At 45.1% G+C, this 13,165-nt stretch overlaps 1 protein-coding gene across 1 annotated transcript in view; it reads left to right on the top strand.

Moving 5' to 3' along the window:
- Window positions 1–13,165, top strand: part of LOC311134145 (transcription factor 7-like 2) — a 118,687-nt gene that overhangs the window by 94,070 nt on the left and 11,452 nt on the right. Inside the window, exon 6 of the mRNA XM_084167744.1 lies at window positions 11,091–11,223. Coding sequence (XP_084023870.1) covers window positions 11,091–11,223 — 133 coding nt within the window. The remainder of the gene's footprint in view (window positions 1–11,090; window positions 11,224–13,165) is intronic.

The raw sequence follows: 13,165 nt of genomic DNA, 5'->3' as shown, positions 1-13,165 counted from the left end.
TTAAAGTCTTAAGGAGGGGAAAAAAAAGCTGGGTACCACAAACAAAATACAAGAGAAAAGGAAAAAGTTCAGACGCGTTGGAAACCAGGACTGCGGAAGTAATACGATCAAGAGACGGCAAAAAAAATTTGACACCTCCGATACCGCATCTTTGAGCGAATATTATTTTTTTTTTTACAGAAATTCGCAACCAAAAAAAGAGCATAACATGGTAAGTCAGCACATTCTCGATTTTGTTTAATCTTTTTGATCTTTTCAATTATCGCCATTTGAAGATCAATAGTCCTTTTTTTCTGCTATGGTTGAAAGGCTCACAGCGGTGGTATGGTGGATGGTCTGAACACAGCTTTAAGAGTGGGCTTCCTCTCTTCAAGCCACCAGTTGGCCGGGCTTTATTTCCCTTTGCCAGTTCGTTAGGAACCATAACGGCTTGTTTCGATGTATTAGTATTTTTGTTATTGTTCACTGCTGTTGTTAGCTTGTCTTCTGGCTTTGTTTGACTTTGGAGTTGGAGCTCCTTTTTCTTCTCGGTTGTCTTTGGAGATTACAGGGCGACAGTAGAGGTTGCAAAGCTGTAACAGTGCGACAGGTCTTTTGTTAATAAATGTCTGGTTGGTCTTTTTGGTGTCGTTGTATTTTCCGGGGTCCCTTCATCAAAATCTGGGGCTACCGGCAGGCAGGACCAGGGGGCAACGGGGCCACAACACCACACACTCGCTGCGCCATTGGATTACATTCTTTGGCTTTTTTTGTTGTTGTTGTCCTGTGTTTTTTTATTTTGTGTTTTATTTCGTCCGACTCCTATTGAATGGAGCGTGGCTAGCGTTGGGGATTAATGACATGACGAGGGACACCCCACTGCTTGAGTTTAGCCAAGTTAGGGCAACTCCTATAGAAAAGTCGAGGATCTTTATGTCTGCCAAGCCGCCGAAGGAAAGTTTCTCTCCCTATCCCTCACTTCTTTCTCTTACTTCTTTCTCTCACTTCTTTCTGTTGTTCTTTCAACGTATCAAAGAAAGAGAGATGGACACGAAATAACTTATTAGGGGGGATATGAAGATGGGCGAGGGGGAGAGAGGGACTCCTGGTCAGATGCGGAGGAGAGCAAAGCTGCCTGAGTGTGTGTGTGTGTGTGTGTGTGTGTGTGTGTGAATGAGGGGGCTGAGTGTGAGCAGCCCGGTTTGGGCGCTCGCTCTCTCCTCTGTCGGACCTGGATCTGCTTACCATTGCTGGCTGGCGCGCCACCGTTCATTTTCCCTCTTCTTTGGGCTCGTGTGTTATTGACTCAGTCGATCGGGCGTTTGGTTTGCGAGGGGCTGTCGTAGATGAGGTGCTGCCCCCCAGTGGATTAGTGGATGACATGGTGATGGGCGTCTTGTTGTAGTCTGTGCGCTACCATGAGCGCCAGCATGCTTGTTTTAACCAGGAACCGAGCAGCATCCCAAATACAGCTCTTTTAAATGGTAAGACTTCAACATTATTTATTACCTCCTGTGCTTTTTTGTTCAACTAATGTGAGTGGACTTTAAATCTGGCTTTAAATATTATTATTTTATTGGAGTTTATTGACATTATTGTATGTCTTCCATTTGGCAATTTATAATAGTTTAGTTGCTAAGTGACATGTTGAAAGGAAGTGTTTGATTGCTTTGTCTGACAGTCTGACAGGGTTTTATCTAAGGCAACACTAATCTTAAATTATAATGTATTATTTTGTCAAAATAATCATATTGATATTAAATCATTACAATTATGATTAAGGTAATGAAATCAGTCAAGTGCTTTGTACTACTGTTAATTACTAAATATCATGTATTTTTTCTCCAGTTTCTTCTAATGGATTTTTATATTTATTTATTTTAAATAGCAATTTTGATAGTTATTGTTCTTTAAATAATTTTGAAACGTATTTAAAAAAATGAATTTTAGATCATGAAACTCAATTTGTATTATAAGTACATTTTCTATTAAATCAATTATCATGGTATGTAGATTAGGAGCATCTCTTTGAGTTTATGCCAATCATTTTCATTTAGTGTCCTGTCTTGTATTCCTCAAAGTTAAGTCCAAATGAGTGGGATTTGTAACGGTCGCCATCCATTGTTGTCCATTCCGGTATCCTCTCTTTCTACAGACTTTCCTCTCTGTCATTTCTTTTCTTGCACACTTTTTAGTCTAGAGCGAATGCCGGAGACAGTGGAGTGGGATAGAGGGTCTTTTATTTCTCTCTTTTTTCAGAGGAGTAGTCTCTCCTGTTGGTCGCACTGTTGCCATTGTGGCCCGGCGGATTGGGAGCTGTCCATCATTTGCGTGCGAACTGACAGTTTACTTAAGAAAGTGCACATGGGACAAAGGAGGTCACGGGAGTGTGGCGGCCGAGTTGAATGGAGGGAGGGAAGGCAATTAGCCGCCACGTTGTGAGGGGTTCATTTACTTGTCAAGCCCGGAGCCTCGTTGCTTTTGTGGGAGCCGTGTAAAGGACATTCCCAGGGCTTTGTTTTGGCATTAAGGGCCTCAGGACTGCCTGGCGAAGGCCAGAGGAGAGCAGGGCAAAAAAAAAAGAGAAACAAAGTGAAAAAACTTCTTGAAATAAAATTGTTGGATAAAAGCCATGCGGTAGGATTTTGTTGTTTCCGTTGTTGTCATTTTTATACGTCTTATTGTTACTCAGATATTGAAATATACTGGACCGCCTTTTCAGTTGGCCCTATATTTTAAATATTTTTTTAGATTCATTATCACCAGGTAAATTTAAGTGACAATGTGTTTGGAGTATACCGTAGGTCAATTCCACCGACTTTTTTTTGTCACTAAGTAATATTACAATGATAACCGTATAATTATAGATTTATTAGGAACCAACATTTTATATTTAAAATAAAATATCTAATTAACCCTTGGTGAAGCAGGTTGTAGTGCAATTAGTTAATTCATCCTGCTTGTTAATTGGTTTCTACGTCTCCTGGGTATGCTTTCCCTGGTCAAAGGCCCTGGAAGTGCTAAGAGTCTGCAAAGAGTTGGGGACAGGAGCATGGTTGTGGGGCCCGAATATTCAGAGGAAATTATCTCAAGATAATAACGTTTAAGAGAAGGAGGACAGTAGGGGGTGTGGAGGCTTTAGGCCTTGCATTAGGCCTTGCTTAGTCGATCTTCTCACACAGAGAGCTCAGGAAGAGTTTGACGGTGGAATCGTCCATCCTCCCATCTTCAGTATTGTAGGACAGGAAAAAACTGAAAGAAAACCCCACGTAGATGTCACGTCCATGTCAAAGGGAAGACAAATACCTTTCTTTCTCGTATTCTCCTTCCCCCCTGGAAAGTGGGGTTGGACAGGGGACTGTCAGTATCACACGGATAAGTGACTGTTGGCCACAGTTTGCTGAGCCTGCCCTCCCTTTGTGGATGTTGTTTCTTTCTCTTTTTTTCTCCCCCTCGCTCCTCTTTGTCTCTTTCCTCTTGCCTTGCTCACTTCACCTTGTTGTAGCCAAAGCTTTTCAAGCTGCCAGTTCGACTCTGGGCATCCTGGAGGGACGGCAGAGCCCACACCCACATACACACCCATATATACACACACACACGTATACACACATACAAGCGTGCAATCTGGGAGTTGAGTAATAACAAAACATTTTTGGGGTGTATATTTTTTCTTGTTTGTTGCTTGTGGGAACACTTCTCTGCACTGCCGGGAAGTAGCGCTTGATCTTTTTTTCTTGCCTCGGTTTGTGTTCTCGCATTCATTTCTTGTGACCGGCACAAACTTTCCTGAGAGAGGAGGCTGCAAAGGGCTGCTGAGAGTGGTGGAGGAAGCTGAGGAATCCTCAGGCTGTTTTAGGGGAGGTACGGGGGGGGGGGGGCAGGCCACTAGGCCCCAGACTCTGAGCCCCATCCGTGGATCTTTAGAGACATACGCCTGTGGTGCCTCCAGTCACAAAACCCGGGGAAAACAGTAGGCCAGTCGTGTGGCGATGAGGATGCCAGTTTGAGGGACACACACATGCCCAGCCGCACACACTCCAGTACTTTGGGGGAAGAAGAACTGAGGGCTAAGAAAAGACAAAGAAGAAGAAGTAGAGGAGGAAGAAGAAAGGGAGGCCGTAGTGAGGAAGGAGAAGTGGGAGGCAGGTGAAAGGAGAGCAGGGGGTCATGTACCTGAGGGATGGTGTTTTAGCGGGGCCGGAGGAGAGGGGAGCCAGAGGAGGAGTCCTCGCCCCAGGGCTCTCCCTCCTCCAGCAGATCGGCTGCTGGCATCTCAACCTCAGTGGCTGGGTGAGTAAAGCACACTCCCCTGCCTCTTCTCTCCGTCTCTCTTCATCTCTCTTTCTCTCAATTCCTGTGCTCCATCACTTTTTGATTGTGTTACCAGATGATGGTTGTTGTGATTAAGGGGGGCCCAGGGGGTATTCCCCCACTGTGTGTGCAGGCTGGTGGTCATCTGCTTTAAAGTGGCTGTAAAGAGCGCTTTTTCCTTTCAAATATAACTCTATGCCTTTTTTTGGGGGGGGGGGGGGGGGGGGGGGGGGGGGGCTGTGTATGTTTATGTGCGGGGAGGGGAGGTGTGTTCTTGATCTTGGTGTGTGTATGGGAGGAGTGTGTGGGGATATGTTAATGAGCAGTGTACATTTACAGAAACAGTCCAAAAACAGGAAGTAGCAGCATTGGAAATAATTGTGCTTTTTGCCATTTTGTTTTAAATTGATATTTAAATCTATAAACAGTTATTTACTAACAAATTTACATTTAAATAGTTATTTCAATATTGCGTTGTTATTCCTCAAAATATAATATCTTGTTATCCAGCTGAATAGTATTTCCTAGACAAATAATTACTTGATTATGCTCATGTCTAACCATTAAATATTAAATATAATTGAAATAACCCACAAATTAACATATTCCTCTGTTGATTTTGCAGTCTAATTCAAAATTATAATTACTTCTTTCAACTGAAAATGAGAGGCGCTGATTGCATTTCAAAAGATGACAGAACTACTGTAGTATCACTGCTTAAAGACGCCTCCTCAACTCAGGTAGGAAAGCTCAAGAGATGTTTACATTTTAACAGGAAAGCATAAACACACATAGCATTCATGTTGCTCTTGTATAAACCTCCATATTGAAGACATTAAAATCAATTTTTGACAATTATTGATCAAAATCACATTGACAAAGTTATATGTAAGATATATTGCAGAATGTAAATTTGACAAATGAAAGACTTCGGTATGAAAGAATGAATGAAGAGAGATGGAGAATGAGAGCAAAGGCTTTGGCCCAGGTAACATTTTTGTTCGGTCCTGTGATCAGCAGCAAGTATGTCACTGCAGCAAAGTGAATAGATTAAGTTTTAAATATACTGACTCGGTCTCTGGAGCAAGATACCCTTGGCTGGACTGCTTTCCCCCTTTCTGGAATAGCAATACTGATCGCCTGGCGCCTTCCTAAATTGTTTCATTTTTTTCCAACCCAGCTCTGAGATCCTTTAATGTTACTAACAGATATATAGTATTTTAGTGCAAACACAACAGTGAAGGTTGGTTTCACGTGTAAACAAAAGTATGTGTTTAATGCTGCAGAAATTGTCCAGTTTTAATTAAAATATGGTGATCTAATTTAATGTTCATAGAGGATTAAACTTTAAGATATTGTCTTGGTAAAGTAACCAACACAAAATGATATGTAATGTGTTTCTCTGCTCGTTTGACCCCAAGGTGTTGCATTAATAAAAATGTAGCATTGCGCCGATTTCATGTGTAGCCTACGATCCATCTTTGTGAATGTTCAGTTTGATCTCCATCACTGCTAACAGTGAGAGGGAAAATGTAGTTACTGGAAACAGAGATGTGATATGGGCATCACTTGGAGATGAGAATGTTTTGCATGGAAGGGGCACTCTGAACTTCTCAGAGGAAAACTTGAATGTTTTATGAAAATAGATCCTATCCTGCCAATATGAGGTATTGTGGACAATCATTTGATGTTGCCATGGTAATGACATCAGTTTGTGTTTTGATTTTTACACTTATCAAAGTCCACAGACACAGACACACACTCCAATCATTCCCTCCCTCTCTTTTTCTCCCTACCTCCCACTCCCCTTGCACAGTCTGTGTTTTCTGCAAACTGGCACGTTTTGGGAGCGGTTCAGGGCCTTGGCAGCCGCTTCTGTTTGCTCTGGAATTTGTGGGCCTGTGAGGACCCCTATCCATCACTATGCTGTCAGGCCCCCCCCCAACTCCTCCCCCGCTCCCCACTGGCTCATCCCCACTACAGCTCATTACAGCCCGCAAGCCGTTGTGACAACTTATCATATCATGACATAAAGCACAGAGATACGCGCTAGGCCCCCCAGAGGCCACAAGGTCGCCACCTTCACATTTAGTCTTCAAATTGCCCTGCAAGGTGCCACCAAGCGGATATGCAAGGCCAACAGCTTTTCCCTGTCCTGGTTTTCTCTCCAGGGCCCCTTTCTCGCTGTCCTCCTCCTGTCCCTTTCCTTCTGTTTCTCACAGGGCATTCTCTTGTAACTGTCATTCCCACATATCTGTGGTGAAGCTGCTCAAAGAGTGGTTTGTAAGAGTAAATAAATTAATATTTGATTAGTCTAGTTTCCTCTTATTTATTTGAACAAGTTTGTGACTAGACTAATTGACGAGCAATACATCATTAAAACATAGTTATTGACTCTGATATTTTCAGATCCAAAACCATGGTCAGTTGAACCATAGAGCGCAAGGCAGTATTAGAGAAAGAGGGTACCTAACCAACCCTACATCAGCCCCAGTGCGTGAGTGGCTGATGGGAAAGCCTAGGGGTCAGGGGTCGGACAATGATGCTGAGTGAGTGTGACACTGCCTCTCCGTGGCAACCATAGAGCCTGCACACAAACACACAGGCCCTCTCTCCATCCACACAGCTCAGACACTAGTGAGGTCACCACCAGGGGTCAAGACCCTGAGCCCTGCGGCTGTCACTCGCACCGAGGGGTTTCAGCGTTCGCACGCATACGCTCACGTGAACACGCATGCTCTCACACACGCTCACACAAACTTTTCTTGAGGGAAAACATTGCTCTTTCTTGGCAGTGTGAATCATTTTAGTATTTTCTATGTTTTTATAAAGTAGTGTTTGTGTGTGTCGCAAGTGTCCTAGTACTGCAAGTCTTCTGTAAAAGGTTTTGACATTCAGCAGTTGGAATTGCTGCGGGACACTTTCATTCAAAATTAACATCAAGGAACAGTAGTGTATACATAGTCATACGATTGTGTGCGTGTTTGTGTACACACTGTACTCAACAGCTCTCTCATGACTGGTCTCCTAGTATATTTCTGTCTATTGTAATGCAGGAAGTGGTGAGAGTGATTGAAACAGAAGGGCCAGGAAGTCAGCTTTGCTCTTCCCTTTGTAGAGAAACAGAGAACATACTCCCACGTAGTTCCTTTGTGTAGTGTGTGTAGTGTGTGTGCTTTACATAATGCTCCGCTTGTTTGAGGAGCTGTGTTGTGATTCCGTCAGCGCCTGTTGTCCGAGGGTGTTAAAAGCAGGTTCTGTACCGAGGTCTAGTTTACACAGGTATAGCAGGGTTTGGATTCACTTGAACGGAAAGGGTGTTTGTGTGTGTCTGTGTCTGTGTCTGTGTCTCTGTGTGTGTGTGTGTCTGTGTCTGTGTGTGTGTGTGTTTGTCTGTGTCTGTGTCTGTGTGTGTCTGTGTATGTGTATGTATCTCTGTGTGTGTCTGTGTCTGTGTCTGTGTCTGTGTCTGTGTCTCTGTGTGTGTGTGTGTGTGTGTGTGTGTGTGTGTGTGTGTGCACGGTGTAGGCTATATTTTATTTTCTAGAAGCAGAAATGTATTGTTGATCGAAGAGATATGGTGTGCACCAAGCCTGTGTTTCCTGCGAAGGCCTGAACTTCAGGTGTGATGGGTCTCATGTCAGTAAAACAAAACAAATCATCCTGCTTCTCTCCATGGATGTTCCACTAGAGCTCTGGGAATGTGTTACAGTCCAGATGGGCTCTGCACTGTAGGTGTTGGAATCTGGGATGGCCCACCTGCTCTCTCTGTGAGTGTGCAGAAGCTAAACTGATGAGCTTGTCAGGGAAGTCTGAACTCTAGGGCATGTAGAGGTGTGGGAGTCATCTTGACCCAAATGGAAGTTGTAGTGAATCGTTCACTCGCACACACCTCTCACTGCACACCTACTGCAAGCATATAATTGAGAGTTGTTTTAGAATAACTGCACTGAAAAATAATCGTTAGAACGAATTCAGAATGTGTTTATTCTTTAGACTTGATACAGCCATGCTTTCTCTGTAAGGCAGCACATCTCCGTTGCTTATGCATTTTTCTCTCTATGGGTAACATTACACCTCCCTCCTTTCTCCTCCCCTCAGTGACACAGTGAGAGGCTGGCCGCTACAGTAGCCAAACAGCAGCAGTGTCCGCGTGGATCTGAAGCCACATAAAGTGGAGCACTTGTCTTGGCTATTATTTGCCTGGCTCTGCTCGGGGCTTCTGAAAAGGAGGCCTGTTAGCCCCTGAAGTGACTGTGGTGTAAATCGGTTGACTCTCTCTCTCTCTCTCTCTCTCTGTCTCTCTCTCTGTCTCTCTCTCTCTCTGTCTCTCTCTCTCTCTCTCTCTCTCTCTCTCTCTCTCTCTCTCTCTCTTCCTCTCTCACTGTCTGTCTGTCCTTCATTCTCTCACCCTCTTGCTCACCCTCTTTCTCTCATCTCTTGCTGTCTATTTTGCTGTCTCTCCTTCCCTCCCTCTCTCTCTCCATCCATCCATCCCTCACCCTCTCTCTCCTCTCTCTCCTCTCTCTCTCTCAATGCAGACTCAGTGGATGGGCATTTTAAACTGTCTCTCAATGGAGAGGGCCCTGGACAAAATAACTAATTTAAATGGCCACTAAAGCCTTTCAGCACAGGGAGAATTGACAACATTCTTTCACATCATTACTGAGGGGGGTAGAGGAGGAGGGAAAGGGGGTTAGGAGGAGAGAAGGCCATTTGGGATAACCAGTGCGCTCCTCAATGGCTACCTCGTCAGCAGTGTTTGGCAGCTGTCATCTCCCTCAATATTTATTTATCCCTCCATTCTTGATTTCTAGATAGGGGGACTGTGGGGGAAAAACATGTTGATTTGTGTCCTGTGTTCATTTTAACGAGGCGTGTACCTCCACCAACCCCCCTCTCTCTCTCTCTCTCTCCCTCTCTCTCTCTCTCGCTCTCCTTTCTCTCTCTCTCCAGTCTTTTGAGCTCAGGGCTGAATGAGTCCCCAGAGTCTCTCCATGTCTCCCAGTAGTTCTACTGGGTTCATTAATCTTTCATTGGGACCATGGCAGTGGGGAATGCTCCCTCCCTCTTTCCCCTTGTGCTACGCCTCCCCCTCTCCCATCTCCCCCTCTCACAGCCCCACTGAAGGGGGGAGATCTGGAAGGGTACTTTAACCACTCCAGCCTGGTACAGTCCAGACCAACTCCTTTTGCCACCCACCCTGGGTATGGAATGTTGTAGGGTCAGTTGGTCTGGTAGTCAGTTACACAGAATAGGCCATTTATCTCATACAGTGTTCACAGTAGGCTCAGCCAGCCTATGGAGGTGACGATGTCTTTTCACCAGTAAGCTCTGCACATGTGTCTTGCCTAGGGCCTCAGCTTTGCATTTGTATAGTTAAATGAGAAGAGTCCATGTATTATCCCTCCCTCCCTCTCCCCCTTAAATGCATTTCAAAGTCTATTGGAAAATTGCCATACCCAGGCTTTGGGTTGGTGCCTCACCATGGTTAGGGTATCTAATGAGTGTGTTTGGACTGTTAGAGTGGAACATTACCCACACCCCCATTGCACCTACATTACTCCCTCCCTCTCTATACACACACACAGACACACAGACACACAGACACACAGACACACACACACACACACACAACCCAGCTAGTTCACTGTCTCCTTTTCCCCAGCACACGTCAGCCATGTTATCATAAGCCTGATTAGTGATGCCTCTTTGACTGCCTAGGGACAGAATAGAATATCGGTTGAGCAAGACCAGCTCACCGCCAGCGGTTTGTACCAGAACAGAATAATCTGGTTAGTGTGTGCGTGTGTGTGTGTGTGTGTGTGTTTGTGTGTGTGTGTATGCCTGTACCTGTGCCTGGAGAAGTGGGCTAAGCTCTGGTTAACACAGGGCCCATGGCGGAGAACCCCTCAGCTCAACTATCATCTTTGGGTAATTGAAAAAGATGCCTGCGTCATTTAATAGCACAAAGAGCAGGTTATATAGCTAAAACTAATTTGGCAAATATGTAGAAATTGATTTTCTCCCCTCGTTTATTATAACGCCCCCCTATCCCCTTTACCTCCCCTCCTCCTCTACCCCCCAAAACCAGACACTGGGGGGGGGGGACAGAGAGGGGAGGGGTAGAGATCAGAGGGAGGAGAGGGAATCAGTAGGATAAACCACTAAAGGAGAGTGGGGGAATTGGATGGTAGAGTGTTGCTGAGTGTCGTTATTATGGCTGTGGACTTTACACGTATTTGGTTGAAGCCCCCTTGTCGTGCAGCCCCAATCCAAGTCTAAAATGGCAGCCCTGCATCTGAGATGGCATTACTGAGTGTCACCACAGAAGTGTTCTTAATTACCAACCACACTATTTTCACTCTGCTCTGCGGTTTGGCGCTCTGAGGGGGTTGATCATTTGATAGCTCTCGTTTTTTAAACAGCTTTCTGATCCATGTTATAATTCCGCTGCAGGCGCCTGCAATCTCTACCCCAAATTTTAACACGCACTTCTCCTCTCTCTCTCTCTCTCTCTCTCTCTCTCTCTCTCTCTCTCTCTCTCTCTCTCTCTCTCTCTCTCTCTCTCTCTCTCTCTCTCTCTCTCTCTCTCTCTCTCTCCTCTCTCTCTCTCTCTCTCTCTCTCTCTCTCTCTCTCTCTCTCTCTCTCTCTCTCTCTCTCTCTCTCTCTCTCTCTCTCTCTCTCTCTCTCTCTCTCTCTCTCTCTCTCTCTCTCTCTCTCTCTCTCTCTCTCTCTCTCTCTCTCTCTCTCTCTCTCTCTCTCTCTCTCTCTCTCTCTCTCTCTCTCCTCTCTTTAGTCTAATAAGGTCCCAGTGGTACAGCACCCTCACCATGTGCACCCGCTCACGCCTCTGATCACCTACAGCAATGAGCACTTCACACCGGGCAACCCCCCTCCGCACCTACAGGGAGATGTGGACCCCAAAACAGGTAAGACAGACTACACTACACTACACTACACTACACTACACTACACTACACTGAGGCCCAGTTGGGAAATGGTTAACATGGTTTGGAAATGGTTAACACTCCAGCCACTCAGTCCTCAAATCCAAACAGTGATCTTCTCCCAAGGTCTGGGAGCATTTAAAAAATATATATATTTATTTTGAATTCTTCAAAATATATATTTAATTCTCATTGTTTTCCACATACAAAGGCTACCACTGCTGCTTATGCAACCACCACACACACAGACACACACTTCTGCCTGATACAATGACATTTTATTTATGGAAGATATAACCCTCACAAAGCACAGCTTTGCAGGGCCTGCTTTCTCTGACAGTGGATTTCCACCGCTGACCACAGGGGGCGATGAAACTTCGGAAGCCATTCATTTTCAGTGGAGGGGAAGGAAGTTGGCTGGGGGACCGTTGGGTGACTCGAGCATGGGTCAGGGAGCGTATAGAGGGGCAGCACCAAAGTTGGGGAAAGCTGAACTTTATGCAAGTACTCCGCAACATCGCAGCGCTATTGACCAATCGAAGCTCACTATAGCTTCTAGCCCCCTTCTGGATTGGCTGTTAATACCTAGCACGACCTAGCCTGCTTGCTAGCACCCACATGAGGGCGAAGCTAGCGTGTCTACCGGAGTTATCGTGTTATGTGGAAATCCCTGGTGACCAGGTCTGAGATATTTGAGGGCAGACAACAGTCAGGGCTACTCTGAGAGAGACAGAGAGCTTCTCTCTCTTTTATGGCCTGTGCTATTGTGTCTCTGGTCTTGCAGAATTAAGCCTGTTGACCCCAGTCTCTTTAGCGTCTCTGCACACATGCTCTGGCAGGAAGGGGAGGGTCACTGCTTCCTCTCTCTCTTCTGACACGACAGGAGGAGGTACGTGTGTATAACCTCACACGGCTGAATGCCCCTCTCCTACACACACACACACACACACACACACACACACACCCCATCCATCTGACTTGTCCACCTGCAATAAACATTATGACCAAATAGGGTAACTTACTTTCAATATGTTGTACAGTGGTAAGTATTAAGTAGCTTTGAAAGGTCTCTGGTTGTTTTGTTTTGAGGTCATAATGGTCTCTTATTATGATTGTCCTCACAAAGGGGCGATAATAACGTCCCAGCTGCTGTTTAATATGCCAGTTAATGGCCTTGCTTAATTGAGCTTAGTGTTTAATTAATTAACAAGCTATATTAAGGCTTCAGCACTGGATGGCAATGAAGAGCAACGTTCGGAACGCTTTCCTCTGAGGAGTGTGTCAGCAACATTTTTGGAACCCTCCTCAGCATCAAATGTGTAATTAACGATCTATAACTTGTGATTACATTATTATTATATTTTACATTCATCTTATTGTTCACAATTAGTTCACCGTCAGTATTTAGAGACCAGTGAGAGTTTGTCTACTTTTTGGATGCACAAAATGTTCCTTAGGTACCTGTCACTGAACAAAGTCTTGCTTTGGGTGTGACACACACTGGCGACATACCGGCTGTGGATGGATTCATGGGGCCAGGGTCAGTTCTGCAGAACTCTTCATCTGGGTCCACTCTTTCCAGCCAAAAACTGCTCCACAGCTGCACCGACATGCAGGCCAGGCAGGCCCACTGTGAAAAAATGCTCCGGAGCAAATAAAAGTCCCTCTGCTGCGCTGTCTGCCAGTGGAATTCAAACACTTCCTTGTTGTGTTTTAATGCTCAACACTGGAAAAATGGAAAATCCATAATTTCTTTGCTTTCTCCTCTTTTGATCTTGAGCGTGTTATTTTTACGACAGACCTTTGGAGGCCTAATGTTTTGGGTGGCTTGTTGCGTGTTTTCTTTGCCTGTCATCTGCCACAGTAAGTGTAGGCGACATTGGCAAATGTGTGATCGTTTTGCCCTCTATGAGAGCTGTCCTTA

This window comes from Coregonus lavaretus (genome assembly GCF_964263955.1).
Source record: "Coregonus lavaretus genome assembly, chromosome: 1".
Classification (NCBI taxonomy): domain Eukaryota; kingdom Metazoa; phylum Chordata; class Actinopteri; order Salmoniformes; family Salmonidae; genus Coregonus; species Coregonus lavaretus.
Note: the sequence above shows the minus strand (reverse complement) of the source record. Positions and strands in the feature narration are given on the sequence as shown.